This window comes from Molossus molossus, unplaced genomic scaffold (genome assembly GCF_014108415.1).
Source record: "Molossus molossus isolate mMolMol1 unplaced genomic scaffold, mMolMol1.p scaffold_m16_p_4, whole genome shotgun sequence".
NCBI lineage: Eukaryota > Metazoa > Chordata > Mammalia > Chiroptera > Molossidae > Molossus > Molossus molossus.
In genome coordinates, this window is record NW_023425377.1 from 91,325,702 (window position 1) to 91,353,279 (window position 27,578).

The 27,578-nt window shown below is 35.3% G+C and overlaps 1 protein-coding gene across 6 annotated transcripts in view; it reads right to left on the reverse strand.

The window, feature by feature from the left end:
• The window catches only part of CLCN3 (chloride voltage-gated channel 3), a 75,198-nt gene that overhangs the window by 11,364 nt on the left and 36,256 nt on the right, over positions 1–27,578 (reverse strand). For all 6 annotated transcript variants that reach the window (XM_036281594.1, XM_036281597.1, XM_036281596.1 and 3 more), the window contains 9 exons: positions 21,438–21,595; positions 17,435–17,534; positions 15,645–15,832; positions 14,398–14,520; positions 13,054–13,260; positions 9,614–9,694; positions 7,363–7,908; positions 4,388–4,574; positions 1,361–1,759 (listed from right to left, as the gene is read on the reverse strand). In XM_036281594.1, coding sequence (XP_036137487.1) covers positions 1,361–1,759; positions 4,388–4,574; positions 7,363–7,908; positions 9,614–9,694; positions 13,054–13,260; positions 14,398–14,520; positions 15,645–15,832; positions 17,435–17,534; positions 21,438–21,595 — 1,989 coding nt within the window. The remainder of the gene's footprint in view (positions 1–1,360; positions 1,760–4,387; positions 4,575–7,362; positions 7,909–9,613; positions 9,695–13,053; positions 13,261–14,397; positions 14,521–15,644; positions 15,833–17,434; positions 17,535–21,437; positions 21,596–27,578) is intronic.

The following is a 27,578-nucleotide window of genomic DNA, read 5'->3' on the forward strand; positions in this document are numbered from 1 at the left end:
GAGGGAGATGACAGGCTCACAGGAGTGATCTTTGGAGACAGGCCAAATGCTTGACATTTTCAGGTTAGGGTCCTCTACTAAAAACTGCAGAGTGTAAAAGCAACAGCTTGATGAAAATATTCTCTATCACCTTTGGGGAGTGAGGGGTGAGGAGTCAAATTGTGTAAAGCCTTGCTGGTCTCCTCATTAAGAGTGTAGTACTTGGGTAAGAGGAAAATTAATTTTGCAGGAACACAAATGCTTCCTCCTCAGAAAAAAAGTTTATCTCTAAGAAATAACATAGTATGGCTAATGCCTTTAAATGATATTTTCAGGAATGTCAGCCCAAAATACAACAGTACTTACATACTTTTTCAACCTGACACTTCACTGAAAATAAAATCTTAATGATTTTTTTCACTTTAAACTAGACATTACAATATGTAAACCTATGCCCTGGCCAGTTTGGCTCAGAGGTTAGAGCGTCGGCCTGGGGTCCAGAGAGAGCCAGGTTCGGTTCCCGCTAAGGGCACGTACCTCGGTTGCAGTTTGTCCCCAGCCCTGGTTGGTCGTGTGAGTGGCAACCACTCGATGTGTCCCTTTCACGTCGATGTTTCTCTCTCTCTCCCTCCCTCCCACTCTATCTGAACAAAATATAGAAAAAATGTCCTTGGGTGAGGATTAAAAGAAAAAAAAAATTGTAAACCTAAATCCAAAAACTTAAAAAGCAAAACCTTGTGAAATCTGATATCAAACAGACCAATGAATATGGATTTTCAGCAATTTGCATTCAAATAAGCCAACTTTATTAAATATAAGAATGTATTTAGCTGAATGCCCTGGCACTTGCTAAGGTCTTATATTACATGGTAAGTAAGAATAACATCAACTTAGCAAGGCTTATCTGAGAGGGGAAAAAAAGAATCTGACCCCAAACTGATAACAATGCCAAGTCAAAGATAAAATTGTATTTAATGGGGGCCCAGCCAGTGTGGCTCAGTGGATTGAAGGTCATCCCATAGACAGAGAGGTCCCGCTTCAATTCCCAGGTTGTGGGCTTGATCCCCAGTAGGGGGCATGTAGGAGGCAGCCGATCAATGTATTTTTCTCACATAGATGTTTTTACCTCTCTCGCCCTTCTTCTCTCTAAAATAAAATCAATAAAACATCAAAAAAACTTTTTTATAAACTATATTTAGTGGGAAAACAATCAATGGAAGCATAAATTCCTTTCTTAAAGAACATAAGACCTGCCCCCATAAACCCAACCAATTAAATTTTGTTTTTCTTTCTTCCAGATATCTATATACAGTCATATCTACCTACCTAAATATCTAGATACCAGTATGTATGTGTGTGTGTGTGTGTTTTAAAAAGGTACCTATTGCAATTGTCAGGTCTCTCCTGAGGGCAAATCCCACTAATCTCTGAGATTCTTTTGACATTATGACAGGAAATCCATTGTAGCTGGTTTCATTAATCATGTTTTCTATATCATCCACTGTCATATTGTCCTGTGTTAGGACAGCTAAGGGAGGATCGTTCCTTCGAGGTCTCATGACATCAGCAGCCAGGGTGGTATGAGTGAATTCTTCTTTTGCATCCAAGAAAGGGTATCCATTTAACCGAATGTGCGCTTCATAAATGCCTTCCCTACCAAAGGCGTCTCCAACCCATTTACTGGTCATTACTGCAGCCATAAGGGGAACAATATATTCCAGGCCTCCAGTAAGCTCAAAAACAATAACCACCAAGGAGACAGTCATCCTTGTCACACCACCTGAAACAAAGATAAGCATCACTGGTCAGGAAGAAAGGCTCCTCTCATCAGTACATGCTAGCAGCATTTATGCACTAGGTAGTTCAACACAAATTGTAAATAGAACTTAGTGAAAAGAATTGTCATCAAAAACCACTCTTAGGACAGTTACTACTATTTTAATAAGAGCTAAAAGAACATCAATCATCTTAGTTCATAACACAGAAGACTTGAAATAACATTTCAAAACCTGTTTGCTTCATTTAAAAAAAATCACAGCTGTCCAACGAAAACAAGTTTGCCATTTTGGTTCATTGCTACAGCAGACATCATTTCACCTGTGTATGAAGATTACTATTAATTCTTAAGGAATGTGATGAAGCACATCAAAGCTATCTTGTTTACTACCCATTACAAGTTAAATTTATATGTGGGTAGAATATTAATGTAATACATTTCTCGCCTCTGAATCTTTCCAAATTAGTAAAATATCTTGATGCCTCGTGATTTACGGTAGCAGTATATTCTCTCCCTCCGAAAACTCGTGTACCCATTTGCCCGTCACCATTCCTAACTATGTTCTCTGTGCTGAGGCTTCCCCCCCCCCCTCTCCCCTCCACTGCAGCCCTCGCCCATGATCCAGCTGTGCGCACCTTCTCTGGTGCTTGCCTCCTTTTCCTGTAACACACCACACACTTAAAACTAAACTCCTCTTCTTCCCAAGGAACTCCGCGTTCCAACTTCCCTGACTCCAATGGCGAGCACCACATTCTTCCTGACAACCTAGGTGATCACGCTTGGTTCTTTATCCCAGCATCCAGACTCTCACCGAGTCCTATCTGATTTGCTTTGCAAAATATCTATGGGTGTATTTCTCAATATTCTCACTATTATCAGCCTAGTCCAGACCCTCAAGATTTTGTTCCTTAATTGTAATACTATTTTGTGTTACCTCCTTAACTCCAGGCCTATTACCTTCAATCCACTTTCTAAGCCATGTTCCCTGATTAATCTTTCTAAATAATACTTTCACCATGTTGCTTCTTCACTCAAAAACCTACCAGGGCTCGCCATTTCATACTATATTAAGCTTAAACTCTTCCTTCTTGTTTTTAAACCTAAAAATAGAAGGGAGAAAGAACCTAGTGCATATTAGAGATCGACCCTATCTCAGACATACCCTAGTCAATTTACAAAGGCTTTAAAAAAATTTTTTTAACTAAGCACTTAATTTACCAGGCACTATGCTAATAGCTTTATATATATTTTATCTCATATAATCCTCAAAAAAACTGCAGGAGGTAAGTAGTTATTATTTATATTTTAAATGTTTTTTTTTTTAAAGGAAGTAAAGGAACTTTCCCAAAGTCATCAAGCTACTTGTGGCGAAGCCACGACTGTCCCAGATCTGACCAATTCCCAACACAAACTCATCCTAACATAAATCATGGCCGTCCTGTAGTCTGGCTCCTTCTCACCAACAAAACCAATCCAGCACTGTTTCCCAAAAGTATCCAAAATGCACTCTCTGCTTCCATATTGTCAGTTTCTTCAGAGCCTCATGAATACTAAATCTACTTCTATTCTAATTTCTTTGTCTTCACATTATTATATTCTTCAACAAAGTCCTCTCCCTTAAATTCTATTAATCTTTCAAAATAAGGCCTGGAGTTCTACCCTACCTGAATTATGTCAGTTCTTTTTTCCTCTACATTCCTACAATTTTCACAGACTTTTTCAGTACTGTATGTGATCATTATCTATTGCCCACTACTGTTTTCTCAGTATGGGTCTTGCCTCCAAGCCTGACTGTAGGTAAGGCTGGTCCATGTTTTATTTTCCTGTTACTCACTGCACCTAGCACAGTGCTAAACAGAAGGTGGATATTTAAATACCTGCTACTTCAGTGAAAATGATTCTATCCTTCACTTTCATTTCATATTACACTTTTGAACATCAATAATTACTTTACACAATTTTGATGCACTGAACAAAAATAAGTGAAAATATCAGCCATTATTAAATATTATAGCCAAAGTTTAGCTGATATTTTAAATATAAAATAACTATTTTTCATGCCCAAGAGGATGATAAATAGACTCATACTTATTTAATGCAAATATTTTGCTTTTCTTTTGTTTAAAAGTGTAGTTATAGTTACCTTTCTCATTTTGCTATAAATAAACCTTAGATGGAGGAGGGCTGGTAAAGAAATATTTTACTGAGGCTAAAAATAAATCACTGCAGAGCCCAAGTAAAGCTATTTGTCAGCTTTGCTAGCATGCTAATCTTAGGAACCGTGCTATAGTTGGGATAGGGAAGTCAAGATCCTTGACAATGAAAAAAAAAAACACAAAAAAATCGTTATGAATAGGATTCAAATTAAGCCTATGTTGTACTGAGATGTTTTCTGTCATAAAACATTATGTGATATTAAAAAGATGCTATTACTAAATTCTTGCATTAATAAATTTTCAGAGACAGGTAAAATAATACCTAATACTGTATAATACTATATAACAGTAATGTTCCATTTCTGCTCATTCTTCTCCTCTGTTCTATACCCCTCTCTCTCCCATCACCCACCCCACCAATTAAGTATGAGCAAACTCTTACTCATTCAGACAGAGACAGACACAGTGACGTTACCTAAGCATGCAGCAGCACCAACCATGGCGTAAAGGCCAGGAGTAATGCAGTCAGCCCCAACCTCACACCACTCCTTAAAGATAAACCAGTCGTGATGATAATACGCAAGCTGCTCCACTGCAATCCCCACAATCCTCCCCGCAATTGCTCCGATGGCCATGCTGGGGATAAACAAGCCTGATGGAACCTACAACAGAAAACAGTGCTAAATAAGGCAGAGGTCCTCTACTAACATGCTTGAAACCTACGTTCTGTGGATTTCCTTCTAACACTTTTAACTCTTTTCACACTGACATAGCAAAATCCTAGCATCAATTAAGACATTTAGCAAAAGTTTAGTATCTTAACAATTCCATGAATTCAGTTACAAAGTAACAAATCACATTCTCTAAACCAAAGAAACCAAAGAGAAAAGAACCCAAGAGTTATTTCTCCTTTAGCTCAGGGGTTCCTTAATGCCAGTCCCTAACAAAATTTTCATTAGTCCATGGTTAAATGTGGAAAGAAAGAACGACAAAAAAAGAACAGCATGAAGCATTTTTCATAACTCTAATTCAATTCAGTCTGAAGTACTGCTCTTTATTTACTCCAAGATTATGTCCTTCCTATATATTAGTTGCTTGTCAAGTGATAGAAATATTTGATGCTATTCCTCTTAAGTGGTACAATGTAAAGTGGACAATGTTATCAGGTCTTCCAATATTTTTTTTAGTGATTACACACACACACACACACACACACAAATTTGGTCAATAAATACTTTTTCTCCTTTTCATTAATTAATACATATGAATCTAATGAGGATAATAGAAATAGTAAACACCTTAAGCAAGATCATTTAAAAACTATTAAAAGAGCCTGGCCAATGTGGCTCAGTTGGTTGAGCGTCGACCCAGGCACCAAGAGGTTGTCAGTTTGGGTCCCAGTCTGGGCACATGCCCAGGTTGAGGGCTCAATACCCAGTAAGGAGCGTGCAGGAGGCAGCCGATCTATATTTGTCTCTCATTGATGTTTCTCTCTCTCGCTCCCTCTCCCTTCGTCTCTCTCTAAAAATCAATAAAAATATATTTAAAAACATAAAAATAAAGACTATTAAAAGACTAACAGTCTAAACTGTTCTGGATCTGAAACAAGCTGAGCACAAAGTGATGGCATGTTGAAGAGTCTGTCAGGAGCATTAAATAGAAATCCAAACTAGAAGAGGTCAAAATGTGTTTTACACTTTCCTGCCAGTTAGATCCTCAGGCCAGAGTGGAGGGTAATGTGGGACTTAACGAAGGCCTGCCAACTGCATCTGATTTCCTGTGGCTCAATTGAGGGTGAGAAAATTGGAATTTATAGAAAATCAACTTACTGTAGAAACAGGAGCTTTAACAATAAATTTCATTTGATTCACTAAGGAATAAAAAGTAAAATTCCAAGGTTTCTCTATTAACTCTCATGTTTAATTGATTATATTTAATTAATATAACGTTGACTAAACACAGAGGACAACACAAGAGAGACATATTTCAGAAACAACATGCCAATTTCGTAAAAATTAAGCTGCTATTCCACATAATGTACAGCTGTGAAAGCACACTATGACCAGAGAACACTGACTATGAACTACAGGTACTGTAATTTAAAGAACAAGAATTAGTTGACATCTGATTCCCCATTTATATCAGTGATAATCATATATTTATAGGCAAATCACTAATTAACAAATTATTCTCACTTTTGTAAATTCAAAAGAAGCAATGTCCCTGGGCATAAGGCCTAAATCCTTGATGGAAAAGGCATGGTGTTAATGGGCATAGTAATTAACTCTTGAGTCTGCAGTGTCCTTTCGAGGTAACACTACAGAAATATGGTGAGGCAGGAAAATGGATTCCTAAAAATATAGATATCCTGATTCTTGTGAATTTGTTATGTCATATGGCAAAGAGGAATCAAGGTTGCTAATCAGCTGACCTTCAAATAGGAGATTATCCTGGATTATCTGGTTGGGCCCAAAGTAATAATACAGGTGTTTTAAATGTGGAAGAAGGATTTAGAAGAGTAAGTTTCAAAATGATGAGATAAAAGACTTGACCATCCATTGCTGGCTTAAGATGGAAGAAGGGGGCCTTGAGCCAAGGCATATGGGCAGCCTCTAGAAAGCCAGAAAAAGCAAAAAAAAAAAAAAAAAAAAAAAAAAACCCTGTGAACGCCTTGATGTTAGCCCAGTGAGGCCCACTCTGGATTTCTAATCTCCAGAACTGTAATAAATTTGGGTGATTTTAAGCCACTAAATTTGTGCTAATTTATTACAGCAGCATCAGGAAACTAATAAATGGTTTAGAAATACAATCATGAATTTTCTGACATTCTTCCCACTAAATGGTAGAGTATATATCCCTACCCCTGAACTGGGCTGGGCCTTTGTGGCTGTCCAGACAAATAGAACACAACAGAAGGCATGCTGCGTGACTTCTTTGGCTAGGTTAGAAACTGTCCTCTTGGGACGCTTGCTTTTAGAACCCTGAGATACCATGTAAGAAATCCAACTACCCTGAGACCACCATGCTGGAAAAACCAGGAGCTCAGATAGTATATCTCCAATTGTCTGAATGTTCTCAGCCCAGGTGCCAGACAAATGAATGTCCATGAGATGAGCAGCCCTAGCCGTGTCTGATGACAACTGTATGACACACAAAAACATGCCTAGTTTAGTCCTTCCCAAATTGCTGACCAATATCAATAACAAAATAAGTGAACTTTAACTGCTAGGTTTTAGAGTGATTTGTTACAAATTAACAGATACCATGGCTCAAGAATATATCCTAAGGAATTCTTTTCTTCATTTCTTAAAATTAAACCTGGAAGACAAAAACTTTTTCAGGCCCTGGTTGTAAAACAACCACCTTCAGACAAAAATATAATCTCTCATTCCATATACAAGTTTTGATCATGCCAAGATTACTTAAACATCACCCGACAATGGCACTTACCTTGATACCAAAAGTGAATACTGTCATTATGATTTTAAATATGAGTGCTAAGCATAACTGCCATATAGCTGAATATACTCCAAGGCCTGCTGGACGATCAGGAATATCATCAACAATTTTACTGGCATTCATGTCATTTCTGTAGTCACAAAGAGAAGAGGATTCCAGGGGCCCACAGTCTGTAAAAAGCTCTCTAATCAGTTCACTGGTGTTGAGCCTCGTATATGGATTAGGGAAGGCTATCACAGCAGTAATGGCTGCAACAATAATGACTTCAAGAACAGGATACTTTCCAAATTTGGTGGACTTGCGTCGACGACACCAAGCAATATTTGCTCTAATAAAAAAGGCTCCCCAAAGTCCTCCAAATACCCCAAGGAGAATAAAAGGAAACAGTTCAAAAAGGTACCATGGCGTATGATACTCCACATAAAAAAGGACCAGACGACTATTACCAAATGGATTAATGGATCTCAAAACAAATGCAGCAACTAAAGCAGCAAAAAATGATCTCCATAAAGTTTTAAGAGGAAAATAATAGCTAACCTAAAAAAAAGAAACAGAAAGAAAAATTAATGGTATCATTTTATAAAATGTTTCTGATATGTTTCTGATACGTAACTTGAATGGTAAATATCATAGCTCTAAATTTAGCTGCAGCTAGAATTTACATACAATGGATTTTACTGTAGTAAGAAAAATATTGATGTTTTAACTTTGACTATCATCTCATTATACAGTAAAAATATCAACGAGTCATAAATGTCTAATAATTATTTAAAATACCTAGCATTGGTTTATTTTCAAAATAAAGTTCACCTCCAATCATAGTAGTTAATAATAAATGTACTGCCATCAACTCATGTTAGCTCATAAAGAACTATTTGATTTATCTCGTCTATATTAAATAGAAAAAAGAAAAGAACACAAATAACTAAAAAAAGTAAATTTTAAAACATTCTTACTCATATTTTTTGTGTAAATGTGTAAAAAGTCTTAAGCACCAAAGAAAACAAAAACAAAATATTCCACTAAAGCAATTCAATTATCTCCTTAGACATCAATAACTGCAACAAATAATCACACACAAAAAACTTACAAAGATGATTTAGAAATTGATTAAAAATTTTTAAATAAAAAGACAGGCTATATCCCAGCCAACAGGGATAGACTGTTTTATTTACTTATTTTTATTAAATTTTTATTTATTTTTGTTACAGATGTTTCTCCTTTTCCCCCCACTGACACCAACCTCCCCCTCCCTCCCCACCCTGTCCCCAGCTTTGTTGTCCGTGTCCATTGGTTATGCATAATGCATATAAGTTCTGTGGTTTATCTTTCCCACCCCCACTCCCTCTTCTGGGGATTGTCAGTCTGTACCCCACTTCCACACGTCTCTGGGACTACCCTGTTCTTCAGACTGTTATGTTCATAATATTCCACAAATAAGTGAGATCATATGAAACTTGTCTTTCTCTGTTTGGCTTGTTTTGCTTAGGATAATACTTTCCAGGTCCCTCCATGTCATCTCAAAGGATAAGAGATCTTTCTTTCTTACAGCTGCATAGTACTCCATTGTGTATATGTACCACCACTTTTTTATCCATTCGTCTACTGATGGACATTTGGGCTGTTTCCAGATCTTGGCTATTGTAAATAGTGCTGCTATGAACATGGGGGTACATATATTCTCTCTGATTGGTGTTTCAGGCTTCTTAGGGTATATTCCTAGAAGTGGGATCATTGGGTCAAATGGAAGTTCAATTTTTAATTTTTTGAGGTAACACCATAGTGTTTTCCATAGTGGCTATACCAGTCTGCATTCCCACCAGCAGTGTACTAGAGTCCCCTTTTCTCCACACCCTCGCTAACATTTGCTGTTTGATGATTTGTTGATGAGATAAATGAAATGCAGTTAAGCAAATTATCAGAGGGATAGATTGTTTTAAATATTACCCATAAGTCAAATTCATATGTGCTTACTTTAATATGTCAACGAAGTTAAATTTTAAACAATAACTAGTGTTGATAAATAAATAGCATTTTAAAAAATATTTTTCTCAAGGTAAAGAACATGTATAGTATATTACTTTTTATGTATAAATTAAAAATAACCATTAAAATAAATTTGAAAACTTAAAAGCAAAGTCTATGACTATTACACTAGATATAAAACTGGAAAGTGTGCCAAAATATATTTGTAATGGTAATTATTTATCATTTTAATTGCTGTATTTTTTTTTTAACCTACCTCTTCCAGGCTAAAAAGAACTCCTCCGATGGGCGCACCAAAAGCTACAGAAACACCTGCAGCTGAGGCAGCTGACAGCACCTGAAGAAAAGGACGAGGCTTACTCATGTTTGTATAATTCCAATATATGCCAAATCAAAATTCTTCAAGTTACTCAAACTTTCTAAATGACTCTTCTGAATTTAACTCACATGTCTCCCTCCTTCCCAAGCAAAGGCAAATATTTATTTCCTCTAAAAATATTTCTCTTCTGTTTTAATTGAAAGGTCATTCACATTTCAATATTTAGTAAAAAAAAAAAACCTATGTGAGATATGCTAATGATGTAAATGGAATGTAAAGAAGAGGCAATAAATATAGCCAACTTTCAAGGTGTTTGTTTGTGAAGACCAGTGGAGAAAGCAGTAACTGGTTTGAGGAGAGAACTGTTTATTTATTTTTAAACAGGATATAATTTCTTCAGATTTTAGAGCTAACTGCATCATCGTAAATAATTATTCCAAATCCTGGTAAAATACCCGGGGAACTTAAAACCTATTGAGTCCCCATATCTTCACCACTGAGTCCTCTGCAAACGCTGCACTGGCAGCACGGAGCGCATCACTGCAGCACCAACAATGGTCTGCTCCTGTGGTGCAGCCTCGCCAGCCAGAACCCACATAATCAACTCCTTTGTGGCTCTTCTCTCCAACTTCCTGGTCTGGCACTTGGACACTGCCCAAATCCCACCAGTGTGAAGCCAACTACACACTGGGCATTTATTTGTAATTACTTTTCTAAGAGCTTTTATTCTTTTCACTACTTCAGTAAATATTTGAAGCTACCAAAGCATTACCTCAAATGGTCAATTTTTATTTACATTTCTAAAAATGAATTTAGAAATCATCAAACTTAAATTGTAAATGATTAAGAGAACAAAGTACATAATCAGGCTACTGTTTGATAAATTAAATATAAACAAATATTTGTTTTAATTAAATTGTATCTGGCTTTAAAATGCAGACTTTGCTTATTGGGGGGAGAAGTGAGAGATAATTTAACTTACTTTTTGTTTTGTTTTTCCCACTAATGGAACTGTAGACAACATATTTAACTGAATTGTCTAATTCTACATTTAATAAAACAGAATTTTCCATACAATCAAGGTAACACCCATGCACCTATTACTCACACATGTTTTAATCTGTTTAATAAGTATTTAAGAATCATTTAATTAAAAAATGTCAAGGGTCCAGCCGGTGTGGCTCAGTGGTTGAGCATCGACCCATGCATCAAGAGGTCGCCAGTTCGATTGCCGGCCAGGACACATGCCCAGATGGTGGGCCTGACCCCCAGTGGGGGGCATGTGGGAGGCAGCCAATCGATGTTCTCTCTCATTGATGTTTCTATCTCTCTCTCCCTTTCACTTCCTCTCTCTCTAAAAATCAATAAAGGAGAAAAAAAAATTTTTTTAAATGTCAAGGAAGTGGGTATAGGAAGAAAGACTTTAATGCTTTAAGGCTTTAATGCTTTCACTAAGGAGTAAACTCTAGACATTTATATACTAAGGTGACAGAATAAAATTAATGTCATAAACATTACTAGTCCTCAGTTTGTACATTAAAATTTAGATAAATTTAGTTTCTGTAACATTTTCTAATTAATTAAATTTGTTTCATTTATAATGAATAAATAAAAATGCGAATCTTACCCCCAAAATGTCAAGGTACAAAAGCAAGTAAAGAAATTGAACTGGGGAGAGGAATGCTATATATAGCTCCATTTAGCCACTTGCCAGTGTTATAGTATAGTTTAAGTTTTGTTTTGAACACACACAAACAAATGTCCACACAGTCATAGGAGTAGTAGCAGGAATAATTAAGAGTATAGACTTTAGAGTGGAACAAAATAAATTTTAACTACACTCTGACACGTAATTTTGGACAAGTTAGTCAAGATTTAGTTTAGTTACCTACCTATAAATGAAAATAATTGTGCCAAGTTAATAGGATTATCACAGAATTAAATTTTAAGGTGCAAGTAAAGAATCTGCCACAGAATCAGATACATAGTAATTAATAATGCTGGTTATTTTTGTTATATAACAGTGATTTTCAACCACTGTGCCACAGAATTTTTAAAACATGCAATACCTGACTATTTTAGTCAGGGGCACTGACCTCTTTTCCCTTAGAATGCCAAATAAAAAAAAATGACAACAGCCAACACAATAGCCTTCCGGTGTGAATGAATCAAGATTATACCTATTTTTTTTTGTCAGATTGGCAAAAAATCTATTTTTTGGTATGCTGCAGAATTTTAGTAATCAGTTTGTGTGTGCCATGAGATGAGAAAGTTGAAAATTGCCATTATATGGACAGTACTGAAATCACAACTCTCATCCAGAGATGGGGCAATGATGCTCTGAAATGTTGCACTTTTAGACTGACAATGCAAGGACAATGTTTTAGTGCTACCATTAAAATGAACTAGAATTATTTCAACTGCAGAATAAAACAGTTTGATTAAAAATATTCTACTTTTCTTATTGTAGTAAAAAACAACCACAGCATGAAAGTGCCTCCTATGCCAGGGCCAGAGACCCCTGAGTTCTCGATATTGAATGACACATAGAAATATTGTACCTTAAAAACCCAAAGGGCTCTGTACCATCCTGGGATACAGATTAGACTGGGAAAACAGGAAGGGACTGGGCCTCCCAAGTCTAGAGCTTACACAGGAGATCTCAGGAGCCCATTTTCCTTCCAGAATATATCCAAAGCAATTTAGAAACACCAGGGAAACTCTATAATATATAAAGTTTAAAGATCTCCTAGACAATCTCAGGCTGGTCTTAAAAAATGGTTTAAAAAAAAAAAAAAACTACCCTGAAGAGCTGAATAAAGAGGCATTCCTATGTCCCTTTGATGTAAATCTCTGATTTAAACCTCAGGAGGTCCTGAGTCCCTCAGAACTTCCCCATGGTGCCTGGCAGCTCTCTGCAGCTGACACACAGCTCCCACTGGCATCAGACACTTCCTCCAGAGGAAAACACAGTTGTTAAGATTTCCCCACCATGGAGAAATACTGATGGTGAAAATAAGAGTAAAATAATATCACATGGGAGAAACACTTCAGAGGGGGGGAGGTGCTGAAGCAAAGCAAAAATAAATACAAAAACCTTTGTGAAATTTAACTGAAACCAATGGACACCGGGCAGTCTATCTAAAATGTCTCTCAAATATATTGAGCAGCCCTGGGAATGGATTCTAGAAAGACACTAGCTATTATTCACAAAAAGGAAAGAAGCAAATAATTTTCACATTAAATTTTTAATCTGAAGACAAAATTTATCCAAAAAGTAGAGAGTAATATGCGATCTTTTCACTAGAAAATGCTTCACTGAATTAAGTCTATATGACAGATATTTATATGTCAAATAAACTACAAAAGACACTTACCTCCCTTTTTTTAGCTTCATTTGTGCTATACTTTGGAAAGAGGTAGGAAAAGATATTTCCACAGCAACAGGCAACATGTACCAGGGGACCTTCTTTTCCTAAACTCAAACCTGATGCCACAGCCAGTACTAATGTGATGGTTTTAATCATTAAAGTCCATTTTCCCAAGTAGCCTCTGATGATGAATCCGCTCAAAATAGTTTTAATCTACAAAGGAAAGATTAAGGCAGTTTAATCCCTTGGGGGGGAAAAAAAAAACACATGAGAATTTAACTAACTTAAGTTATTCTCTTTGTTTTAGTTAAAAACCACCTTACAAATTTTGGTGCACTATGAACAATTCACAATTAATTTTTCAAAAGCTTTAAATAATATGTTACGTATAATAAACTTATATAATATTCTAACACTGTTCCCAATCAAGGATAAAAGACAACCCTATCTCATGAACAAAACTAAAATATTGGGCCACGTTAAAGGGAATACAGATCGTAATACAAGGATTATAATTACATAACCAGAAAAAGGCAACCATAACCAGAAAATTTGTTATAATATAGTTAGATACACTTTGGACATTTTACATCAGAAATAAAGATACTATGCCTTCTCAGAGTCCTGTAATTATGCGTAATATTTACCTACATGTCAAGAAGGATGAGTGACAACTGCTAAATACTACATGATATTGTTTCTTATTGAAGATATTCTTAATAAACTTCAAAAATCACTACAATTTAGTTTTTAAAAGAAATGCACTGAAAAAGACTGGTAAATTATTTAAAATAGAAAAAATTAAAAGGGGAAAGAAATCAGTTAACATGTTCAACCCTAAGTATAGTCTCCTTTATTGTTGAAAAGCAATAATATCTAAAAGTTTGTGCTATTGACTTACTATGATCCAATGTTTATTTTAAAGTATAAAGTGGTTATAAATACTATCTGCCAAATTGAAAAATTAACTTATCTAATTAAAATATAGTTATAGAGAATGGATTTAAATCAGATTCATAACTGCAAACCATCAAATAATCCATCATATAACTTCAGGCCACAAGATAGTTTTTCACGTTCTGTGGGTTTAAGTCTTCTGATATTTGTTTAGTCATGTGATATAATAGTGGTGAGAACTAAAAAAATCAACCTCCATAGTGAATGATGAAATAACTATAGGGAAGAATTTCTTTCAATGATGTCTACAATCAATTTACATTTAAAAAATTTTTCATATTACAAACAAATCATTTCCCCAAAAAAACAACTACTTTCCCCCCTAGAAGTAAAAAAGATAAGCATCATTACAATTACTGAATGTTTAATGATATTAAATATTGCATGGCTTACCTCTGGAATTCCAGAGCCACAGGCATATGGAGCAAATACCTTTACCAGGGAAACAGCAAGAAAGGCGAAACTCAAGGCCCAGAAGATGTACATTATGTAGTTCATGATGTAAGAACCAGGACCCTAAGCAAACAGTTCATAGTATGAATTTAATTCACTGTGCACCTCTAATGCAAGTGCTTGCCTCATTAGAAACTAGGGTAAAACTTGTAAAGGCTCTTGATTTACTTCTGCAATAATAAAAGCTTTATATGAACAAAACATTTAAGTAGAACCCAAAAACATATTTGTATCCATCCCAAGGAGCCTTAATCTATGTAATGTTTTTCCTAACTTTTTCCTGATCCCTCAAGTCTTATTGTGCAGTCTCAGCTATACTTCAATCTCTAAAATTCAGCTATAACCAAATTTTAAAAACATATTCATATATGATCCTGTAACTTTATATATATTATATAATATATATAAATGTAACATTGTAACTCCTAAAATATTCATTACAGAACATCACTTCAGTACTGTAATGCCATGAGAAAAAATCTATGGATTTTTTTCAAGGTATCTCCAGTTAGGAGGCTTATTTCACTAAATTTTTTTTTTTTTTAATCCTCACTTGAGGACATTTTTCCATTCTTTTTTCAGATAGAGTGGGAGGGAGAGAGAGGACGAGAAAGAGAGAGGAACATCAACATGAAAGGGACACATCGAGTGGTTGCCACCCGCACGACCCATCCAGGGCCGGGGACAAACTGCAACTGAGGTACATGCCCTTAGCGGGAACTGAACCCAGAACCCAGGTCTCTCTGAACCGCAGGCCGACACTCTAACTGCTGAGCCAAACCGGCTAGGGCTATTTTACTAAATTTTTTAATAATTCCTATTTCCCAAAGAATAGTGATGTAGTATGTTAAGCAGTTTCAGTAACTTGGCTTCTTAACAACTTTTTGTGGTTACACAGATCCTATTGCACTCCTTTTCTACGATAAGAAATACATTTCAGGTCATAGCCTGTAGACTTGTATGTGACTCTGTAATTAATACAAGAGTCTCTTGAAACAATACTTACATTTTTTACCTGCTTTAAAGTGTTCTTATATTTTTCATTCTATCCTATTACATTTCTTTCTTTTTTTCCTTTAATGCAGGTTGCAATCATCTAATATATGATTAATTCTATAATTAAATGATTTTGGAGACTAATTTCACCACAGCATTTATTAATTCATCTTGAGACAAAGAAGACTTACCTCCGCTTGACCTATGATTAATTCTGCCCATGTTTTCCATTGTGGACATTTATCTCTCTCCTCAAACGTTGTTTCACTAGATCCCCAACAACACTGTTCATGGTTGTACCACAATGCATTAAGGCAAATGCCCTCCTTTAGGTCCGTCATCCAATCGGCAGCAATGTCTATTAATCCAGCCAATGCCCCTATGAGAACAAGTTGGAGGTGGTAAAAAATTAAGTTCATTTGTGGGAAGTTAAGAACTATCAAGTTAAAAAAAGCCAAGGAAAACAGGGGACACCCTACAAATAAAGGGTTACATAGGGAATATCATGTTAATTTAAGTTTTCAAATCTTAGTTATCAATAAGTTTATATTACTTTTTAAAAAATATAAAATCCTATTCTTTAAAACTGTTATTTTTTGTTTTAAATTAAAAGTAGTTACATCATTCAAATTAATTGTGATTTTTCAAAAAGGCATTTAGCCGACACTAAAACATCTTCAAAAGACACTAGATTCACACATCTGGTTACTGAAGTCAGAGTTTTTACTAGCATATTTTAATACAAAACTTAATATACTTACAAATGACCTCAATCTCATTAAAATTTAATGTCTGTTAGAAATAATTAGTGAAACTCCTAGCATTAATGAATTACTGTGATAGATTTTCATTTTTTTCTTAAATAACAAGAGATCAAATATATCAAGATCATTTACTGACAGAATATAAAAATATATACAAATTTATGGTCAAAACCTAGTAAGGACTGCATTTAATACTTTCATTTCTATAAAAAGATCAATGAGTCATACACAGTGGCCATAACATTCTTGTGCATGTCAATCAGAGATATCAGTACTTCCCTCTATTCTTCACACATATTTTAATTTTTTTCTCATTTTCTTCTAGACATAATCTTCCACAGTGGAAGATGAAAGTCATTAACATTTACTTTCAGATCTTCAATGTTACTCTTAAAGTCTCACATAGGGACTTTGTGGTTACTCTAGCACGGTGGTTAAAAGCATAGGCTCTTGAACTGAACTGCCTGAATTTAAATCTTTGCTTGGCCAGTTACTGGCTATATGACCTTAGTCAAGTTAATTAACCTCTCTCTGCTTCAGTCCCCTCGTCTGTAAAATGGTGATAATAACAACACATATACCAGCAATTTTCAACCAATGTGCTGCAAGAATTTTTAAAACGTGCAACACCCGATTATTTAGTCAGGGGCCCTGACCTCTTTTCCCTTAGTCAAATAAAAAAATGACAACAGCCAACACAACAACAGCTGTCCGTGTGAATAAATCAAAATTACACCTATTTTTTTTGTCAGATCAGCAAAAAATATGTATTTTGTGATGTGCCACTGAATTTTAGTAACTGCCATTAGATATAAAAGGTTAAGAACTGTGACATGTACCACAGGACTGCCATGAGAATCACATACACGTAAAGCTTTTAGAGCAGTGATATCACATAGGAAGCGCTCAATAAACAGCACCTATTTGTTATGAAGTTAACATTAAAAGATACTGGATTGATCATATGGTCCAAACCACATACTTTACAGAAACAGAAACTGAGCCCAGAAAGATTTAAAAATTGGATAGAGCCAACACTAGACTCAGAAGCCTCCTGCCTTCTAGCCTTATATTTAAGAAGAGTTTTTGAAAGAAAGAAACAAAAAAAATAATGCTTTTAAAAATCCAACAATACCTGAAAAAAAATTGAGGAAAGGAAAGAGTACTATTTGTCATTCTGTTAACCAGAAAAGGATTGCATGGAAAAGCTTCTTTACCTGATGCCAATCCTGTCAGTGTTACCACCAGCCATCCTGACCACGCATCATACAAACTTTTCGTCATTTCCCATGCTGATTCTTTCTTTTTGCTGTTGATCTGAAATTAAAAGTGTGTATGCTTCATTTTTCAATCTATGAATAGAAGCCACAACTCTAGATTCTAACAATTTTCTCAGTTACTATACCCAGGGCAGTACTTTCTACACTAAATACTGAGAAAGGTGAGCTTGGAGCAGAACCACTATCAGTTGCTATACCTGTAAACCAGACGACACACATTTACCCAGAGATGTGTAGTTTAACAAGAACCTCAGAATTTGAGAACAAGGGATCCACACAAACCATATAAAGTCTGATCCAGACTGGTCTAAACTGTATCAAATTTAGCTGATCTATGTCTTTTATATGAACAGAAATAAGGCATTAAAGCTTGAAATGTGTATCATTCTCTAGTCATTCTCTGCTCCAGGCAGTTAAGAGGACTATTATATTCTCTAAAAGAAAAGGTCACCCTGGCTTGTTTGGCTCAGCAGTAGAGCACCAGCCCATGGACCAATGAGTCACGGGTTCGATTCCTGCCAAGGGCACATACCTCAGTTGCAGTTCATCGCCGGCCCTGGTCAGGGTCCTGTGGGAGGCAATTAGTCCATGTGTCCCTCTCACGTTGATATTTCTCTCTCTTTCCCTTTCTCTACCTCTCTCTCTCCCTCCCACTCTAGTTGAAGATAAAGAGAAAAAGATAAGAAGAGTGCCCTGGCCAGTTGGGCTCAGCAGTTAGAGCACTGGCCCACACACCAAAGGGTCTCGGGTTCAATTCCTAGTCAAAGGCACATACCTAGGTTGCAGGTTTTTGATCCCTGACCCTGGTCAGGGTCGTGCAGGAGGCAACCAATCGATGTGCATCTCTGACATCAATGTTTCTCTCCCTCTCTCTCTCTCTCTCCCTTCTTTCCACTCTATCTAAAAACCAATGGAAAAATATCTTCAGGTGAGGATTAAAAAAAGGTAAGTCAGTGAATAACAGTACCCTGTTAATAAATGTAGTGTAGAATTGTCATGTGAATAATAGGACTATAAAAATAAATTTACAAATAAAAGTGCAGGTCTGTAAATGTGCAGGTACAAAGAGTTCCAATCCCACTTGTAGGGTCCAGAGGCTCTCTTTGATCACTAGGTGAGGCAGAAATGTCCTCTACTGAATATAGTGGAGGAGTTGAGATTAGCAGGACATTAACAGATTTGATTCCAGATCTCACTCTACTAAGAAATGAGAAGCCAAGTCTTCCCTCTCTTAGTAAGAATGCACTTCTAAATTTAAAACCCTAAGGTGTTCTGCTTTACTAGGATTGCTGCTTTAAAAAGCTATAGTCCAGAAAGATAAGTACCATATGATTCCACTCATATGTGGAATTTAATGAACTAATAAGCAAAAAAGAGACAGACTCATAGATAGAAAGCAGCCTACCACCTGGGGCGGGAGTGAGGGAGCTGAGGACGGGTGGATGTACTGGGCAAAAATGAAAAAAAAAAACCTTAAGGATACGGACAACAGTGTGGTAATTGCTGCGGGGAAGAGAAGTAGAGGTGGAGGAGGATATGGGGGAATAAACAGTGATGGAGGGAGGATATGGGGAAATTTGAGCTTTCAAGTAAAAATTAGAATTTTTGAAAACTTGTACCATCACTGTAAGAATGACAAATTCCTAATACTTTTCTGAAGAGATGAGTGTTGAAATTAACCAATGTGTTTTATTTATATCATGTAGTAAAAAGTGTCAACACTTAAAGAACTGCATAAATCAGTGTTCTCAACATTTCTCAAGTGATCAAATACTGCATAATGTTAAAAATCACCCACTCAAAGTTCAAAGTGAACCAATGGATTTTAATGTAACAGAAGACAGAAAGGTCATTGATACAGTTTCAGATTACACATAGCAACTAACCTTTAAGAAACTACCACATGTCACTTTGGTGCAGTATTCAAAGAATATCTACAATGATCTAAAAAGTTAGTAGAATATGCCTAACTTTTCCAACTGTGAGACTGGATTTTCTTCATCCACTTTAATTAAAACAACATATCACAGCAGACTGAATGCAAAAGCTATGAGAATCCAGCAGTCTTCTATTAAACCAGACAATAAAAAGATTGATAAAAATGTAATACAGTGTCACTCACTCACTAAATATTTTTATTTTGGAAAACACAGCTGTTTTTCATAAAAATGTGTTTTTCAGTTTATATAAAATGGGTTATTGTTACTTTTAAATGAATTAATATTTTTTAAATTTCTCAGTTTTCATATCTAATATGGTAAATATCAATTAATGTAACCATATATATTAAAGCTCCTTAGGCATCCTCAATAACTGTTATAGTTTTAAAAGGATCAAAGACAAAAATAAGTTTGAGAATCACTGGATTAGAACACTGATTTCATGTACTGCGTCTTCTTTTCAGTTACACCCCACTTATAATGTTTCCAGACAAGGTAAATGTTGAATGATGAATCTCAGAAGCTGTACTTTTCATAAACAAGATAATGTAATTAATATAATTCCAATTTCAGGTTTAAAATACATGTATAGATTCATATGAAAGGTAATCACTAATTTGTACAAGTACGTATTTGCATTTACAAGTAAACTACAGACCCCAAAGTTACTAAGGGCTTTTTGGAATTTAAAATTTTACTGTCAAAGAAATTTTTTCTCTCTCTTTTTTAAAAAAAAAAAAAAATTGTATTTTTGGATTATATTATACCAGTAAGTCACAGTCAACAATAAGAAAGATCCATAAGTTATACTTTTCACTTTTTTGGAATAGTGACTCATAACACTCAACACTAATTTGAGAAATATCTCAGAATTTAAAAACTGAGAAAAGATAAAAGAGCAAAATCCCATAAAACTACTCAGAAAGTTTCTTCTTTTTCTGAGAATAAAGAATTCCAATGAGAATTATGTAAAAAGTTTCCTGTTTTGCCATAGCTGCTATGTTAATCAAAGCCAAAAATCATGCTGACTTCCAAATCTTGAACTTGGCTTAAGATCCTCCCCCCAGCTCATGGGTCATGTTTTTCCTTTTCTTTCTATTTTGTCTTACTACACACTTTTTTATTTTAAGCTACCTCAAATCCTTTCTGGAAAGATATGGGACATAAATAAACTTTTAAAAATATGCTTAAATATACAACATATATTTTGGCAGTATGAGATCACTGGCAGAAATATATTATTAATTGATCTAATTATGTACTATATATTTTTGTTGTTGTTAATCTTCACAAGAAGATATTTTTTTCCGTTGATTTTTTTTTTTTAGGGAGAGTAAAAAGGATGGTAGAGAGGGAAAAAGGAAGAGGAAGGGAGGAAGAAAGAGAGAGGAGAAAAACACCGATTTGAGAGAGGCACATCAATTAGTTGCCTCCTGCACACCCCCAGATCAGGGTAGGGAATAGAGCCCACATCCTTTGGGTACATGGACCAACACTCTAACTACCACACAGGCCAGGGCTGTACTATATATATATATATATATATATATAAATATTTAATATTTTTTTCCTTTATTGACTTCGAGAGAGAGGAAGGGAGAGGGAGTGAAAGATAGAAACATTGATGAGAAAGAACAGTGATTGGCTGCCTCCTGCATGCCCCCCACTGGGGATCAGGCCCACAACCTGGGCATGTGCCCTGACCAGGAATCAACCGGCGACCTCTTGGTGCATGGGTCGATGCTCAACCACTGAGCCACAGCAGCCGGGCTATACTATATTTTTAAAAAAGACTCAAAGTGGTCCCATGGACTGAGAGGTCCTGCTTCCATTCCCTGTCAGGGCACACGCAGAGGTTGTGGGCTCGATCGCCAGTATGGGGTGTGAAGGAGGCAGACGATGGATGTTACTCTCTCACATCAGTATTTCTCTCTCTTTCTCCCTTCCTCTTTTTCTAAAAATATCAATAAAAACATATGAAAATGACTCAAAACACTTACCCGTCTATGCCTTTCTCTGTCTTTACATTTCTCTCTCACCCAATCAATAGTATGGAAATCATCATATGTGCCAACACCTGGAATTGGTTCATCCAAAAGATCCAGTAAGTGTGTGGAACTATTAATGCTGCCTCCATTTGTCATTGTGTAATGAGTTCCTACAAAGCAAAAGAAGAACAATGATAGTGCCTTTATGAGAAACAATGGTGAACTGCAACCTTCTTAGAAGTTCATTAGTAATAGTATCACTAGAAATATAATAAAAGAGAGAAAATGAAAAAAATTATCCAAATTAAGAAAAGTTATCCAAAATTGGATAAGACAAAGTGATTATGGCATGTCCTTTCAAACTCTAGAGTATCAAAAATAAGCCTGCGTCAAAGATTCTGGTCCTAGACTAAGTAACTTTGGACAAGTCATCTTTATATGTTAAATATCTTTATGATATACACCACAGCTTATAATAAAGATATATAAGTAAAGAAGCATTTGAAATTTTTCTAAACCCCTAAAAACTTAGAAAAGCTGATACATAATTTCAAATAGGTGATTTTATCATAAGTGATTACAAATTACATCCACAAATTATATAGTGGTAATATATATTTTATACCAAAAAAAAAAATCTATAAGGGTGTCATTTTAATGAAAATTTAACTTAATGATAGAGAATATAGAGTGGCAGTATACTAATATTTAAACAGACATTATAAAGCCCTGGCCAGTTTTGCTCAGTGGTTGGAGCGTTGGCCTGTGAACGAGAGTCCTGGGTTCGGTTCCCGCTAGGGGCACATACCAAACAAACAAACAAACAAAAAATTGTAAAAATAAAACACAAGAAACCTGCTTATTTTATTACATGACTTTAAGACTTGCTAATGGTTAAAATGACTCATTCCCTTTTATTTACAGATAAACTATCATAAATGTTAAGTCATTTCACAAAACTATGATCTTGCAAAGCTAGAATCTGAACTTTCCCCAATCACTATAAACACTGCCTAGAATAGAGCAAGAGATTATCATAAATCAGTTGGGGGTAGGGTGAAGGGGAAGGGAGAGTTACACAAAGAGCCACCATGTCAATACTAAAAACAATTTTATTACTGGTAAGATAGACACCAAATAAACTACAATGAAGGTTGCAAGATCTGTTTCTTAATCATTCAAAGAGGCAATAGGAACTAGCATTAATATAGAAAGGGTTAACATTTTAAACAATATACTAAATCCTGAATATTGTACTAATAAACTTAAATATCTATTTACTTCTACCAGATAAAACAGGGTTCTCTCTTATCTCCCTATTCCATTCATTTGAATGTTGCCTTAGAAAGGTATAAAACGTCTAAAAGGAGAATAGTATATTGATTCCAGTGTTTTGGCAGAAGTGCTCCAGGAATAATTTATCCTTCTTGACCGAGGGTTTAAAGGCCCAATCCCTGCAATGGCACATGTCCATTCACATAAAACATATACTCTAAACCTTATCCTTAAAGCTTCAAGTATTCCATCTTTTTCTTCCTCTCTCTATCCTGATTTTATTTAGTAATTTCTGCCTTGTAAAACCTAACTGAAAGGTCATAACTTTTCTTAGAGAAAGCAGCTGGAGAATAAATATGATATTGGCAAATCTGAGAATCTCTGATTCTGCTTACCATGTAATACTAAAACTGGTAATTTAAAGAAAATGGTTCTGGAGGGAAGTGTTGAAAGCCTCTATAGATTTCTGGTATGATGATAAACCACTTTGTGGTACTCTAACCAAAAATGCATAAACTAAATCTTATAAGAAAAAAACAAATAAATCCAAACTGAGGAGAATTGTACAAAATAAATGGCTTACATTATTTAAAAATGTCAAAGTCACGAAAAACAAAGCTTGACAGAGGATTAAAGGATACTTTAGATTAAAGGATACTTCTGAATTATTACATCCTTGACCAGGAAAACATATTTTTTCTTTTATAGTAAAAAATACAGTGGGACAACTGGAAAATCTGAAAATAACCCATAGCTTGGATAATAGTACTGATCAATGCCAATTTTCAGATTTTGAAAATTGTACTGTGGCTATATATAAGGTAATGTCTCATAAGGAAATACACACTGAAGTATTTAGAAGTAAAAGTGCATCTTTTACTTTTTATGTCTGCATCTTACTTTTACATGGTTCAGGGGAAAAAATGTGGTATGTACGTGTGTGTGTGTGTATATATATTAGTATATATTATACATTACACAGATAATAGCATATATAGCAGCATAAGAAAGAACAAGAGACAGAATAAACAAATGTGGTAAAATGTTAACATTTCAGGAATCTGGGTACACTATTTTTCAACATCTGTAAGTCTGAAATTAAAAGAAAATATTATCTTATGTATACTATGAAAAAAATATTTTTTAAATGAACACTTGATATATTTTGCAAACTTCAAACTTTCCCCCCATATAAGCTTATGTAGGTAGAGTTTAAGAGACATGGACTACAGATCTTAATTATTACTCTTCAATGCAAAAAAATTAAAGAAACAAAATTTCTGTACCACCTAACATGCATCCAACACAATGTCATCAGCCCCAATGATAAGAATGCCCAAGCTGTTTGCACCAATGTGGATATATAGAAAATAAAGCATGTACTCTTCCAACAGACTTAAGAACTAGAAAGTAGAAAAGTAGAGACTATTATTCTCATTTTTAAAAAAAATATTTTTTCTTTATTGATATTAGAGAGAGTGGAAAGGAGAGGGAGAGAGAGATAGAAACATCAATGAGAGAGAACATCAAATGGCCGCCTCCTACATACCCCTCACTAGGGATTGGGCCCACAACCTGGGCATGTGCCTTGACTGGGAATTGAACCGGTGACCTTTTGGTGCATGGGATGATGTTCAACCACTAAGCCAGACCAAGGCTATTCTTATTTTTATATACCGACCAGGCTATTCTCATTTTTATGAGGTAGCAAAATGTATAGCACCATAATAAACATTTATATTAACCATGTGTCTGGCCTTCAGTGATGTTCAAATAACTATTCTGTAGAAACTCTGACATCTAAACTATCGAAGGTCCTGATTTAATGTATGATTCTGATTTAGCATGTAGCCCCAGCACTCTACTCTATTCAGTTTCTTCAAAACCTGCCCTATAAGCCTTGGCCCTTTCCCTTACATTTTATTAACTTCCTGAAGCAGCAAGAAACAATTGCCAAGCCCTAACTAATGGCCATAAGGTATGGCTTTCCTTAAGCTGTGTTTCAGCTCCTAAGCCCTAATGTGAAATGACCCCCTGTTCATGTATGTCCCCATGAAACCATACTGAAGGACCATGAAGCTCACCTCAAGACCTGAAATCATGATTTACTTCCCTTACCTCAAAATTGACCAACTTAGTTTCACTTATAACTCCAAACCCCTTACTCGATGGCATGATTTTTGCTCTATAAAGCCTGGTCTGTAAACTATCGGGGAGTCGGGTATTTTGAAGCACAAGCTCATCCATTCTCCACAATGGCAGCAATCCTAATAAACTAATTCTTTTCTCCACTGAAAACTCCCACTTGCACATTTCTTTCAGTCTGTGTGAGCCGGTGGATGAACTCTCATTCAGCTCAGTAACATATATATGCAGTAATTCTGAATATGTGAAACCAGAAATAAAGGACTCATCCTTTTTTAAACTAGAGGACCCTGTGGATCAATGTATTATGCTTGGGGGCTTGCATGTTGTGTCCCTTAGGATTACTAGGGCTGCCATTGCACACATTAATGTGGAAATTAGCCAGAGTAGTTTGTGTCCCCAGCAGCCTGTTTGCAGGTCTGTCCCCTCATGCCAATCTGCTTCTACCTGACACAGCAATGGTGCTTGGAAACAGTCAAGTATAGAGGGAAATAATTCTTGATCTTCTTGGTTTTGGGGGAGCCCACAGAAACAGATTTCCCCTCTAAATTATTTTTAAAAGTGGTTTGGGTCCTTCTTATGACTGATGCTATTAAATTAGCTTGGACAGTAAACAAGATAGATTTTGATATGAAAATAAACATTTTTTGTTGAGGTAGAGCTGATTAGACTATTTGTTGGGGTCTGATAAATACAATTAAATGGAATCTCCAGGAGGAGGAAGGCAGACATTACAATCTGGCTTTAACTTTTCTCCTTTCATCCTGTTTCTTGCTCATTGTACTAGGTTATTAATGACAACTGAAAGGTATCATATTTACTGAGAAATCAATAAACATTTTTTAATTTAAAGTCTGTTAATTGTAAAAAATTTTTTAAATAAAATTTAAGAATTGGCTGGCCATTAAAAAAAATATTCAGACTTTAGTATATGTATGACACTTCATATATTTTATTTTATAACTTGTTCTGCCAAACATTGAAATCTGAGTAGCACAGAGAAGGAGAATAGAAAAGATATTCTGTCCTATTCTAAACTGGGTAGGGAACATTAATTTCTAACAGAATCACAGAAATACCTACATATCCCATGTTAGGAGTAATTTTAAAGGTATCATATTTCCTAACAACAATGGTTTTTAAATATTCCTAACCTATCACTTGTTTGTGTATAGTTCACTGCAACCTTGATTTGTATGAAGTTTAACTTACATATATTAAAATGAGATGAATACAAATAAATTATATATGTGTGTTAGTAAAATTTTTATAAGTAACAGTATAAATTAACCAACTTCATCTTATGCATGAATGAAGCATAAAACTTGTAGGTTATTCCACAAGGACAAATTAAAGTTCTCTCACATATAAAGTATATCTCTTTCTTTCCCAAAATAATATTTCAAAACCAAGAGGTTTATGGGATGAAATAAAGATGGTGAGGCTGCAGTTCCCTGATTATGCCTTTCTCTGTCCTCAGTAAAAGCTCTTCTTATAGTTGCATTTTATTAAAACAAAATGGTATGATTTACCCTGAACTTCCCATTTCTCAAAGCATATGCAGGTCTCATTTATTTATCCGTGAAGACAGTAGTAGAGATGCACCAGAATGCCTTTTGGAAGTGCTAATCAAGGCTCCTCACCCACTGTGACTTCCTTGCCCTCTCCATGTGTCTTCCCCATAGAGTTCAGTGAGACAGCCACTGCCACAGGAACAGAAATACAGCAGATCACAGAAAACAAGGCTCTGTAATGTGGCTTCTGAGTTTCAAATTTAGGTTTTTGAAACCCACATAAAAAGCAAAATCTTAAAAGCCAATACCTTTGAGTTATAAGTGATGGGTTTCTGGGTTTTAAAAAGCTTTAAATAAAAAGGCTTATTAGAGTTTGTACAATAAGCCATGGATTGAAAAAATAACAGATGAAAAACCAATTCTACATAACTACATAAGGTTTACTGGGAAAGCAAGGGGAAGGAATCGAGTAAACGAAGTTATAATAGACTGCAATTGGCTTCAGCCTTTAACATTTTCTATAAACCAAAAATATAGATATCATACTAACCACACTGATTTATGAGGTTTTCATTATTTAGCATATTTTCATTCATAGGCAGTCATTCTAAACCATCTCAAGTCATTAAATGCATATGTTCATCATTTTCAATATACTTCAGATTACTATATTTAACTGTTGTGACATACTATGAACTGTTGGGTTAGTTTGCATTACAAACAGTACATGGAATGAACATGTGTAGTGTACTTACTTAGTTATCCTCTTTTCCAATACATTTTTAAAATTTTAACTTTTTTTCTTGTTCTTTTTTCCCAAGCCCATATCCAGACATTCAATATTAATAACCAGGTATATCTCTAAACTTCAAATAAACACATTATCCAGTAACTGTCCTCAGATTAGGGTTATTATTTGTGTAATGGACCCTTGTTCTGTCCACCTAGTAACTTTTTCCCATCTTTCTGTAACAGAACCCAATTATTTTTAGGAAACTTCTATCGCTCATTGCATGCAGTCCTGGTGAGAGCCTCAATCAAAGTATCCTCCTTTCCCAGGCTAAGGAAAAGGCACATGATCCAAGTTAAACTAATCAAACTCTATGTCCTGGAAATGTAAACCTTGAGCAGAGTGATACAAAGACAGTAGGAGTCTATTAATTCTTTTAATGTTTTAGAGAGATAGATAGAAAAAGAAAAATCGATGTGAGACAGAAAT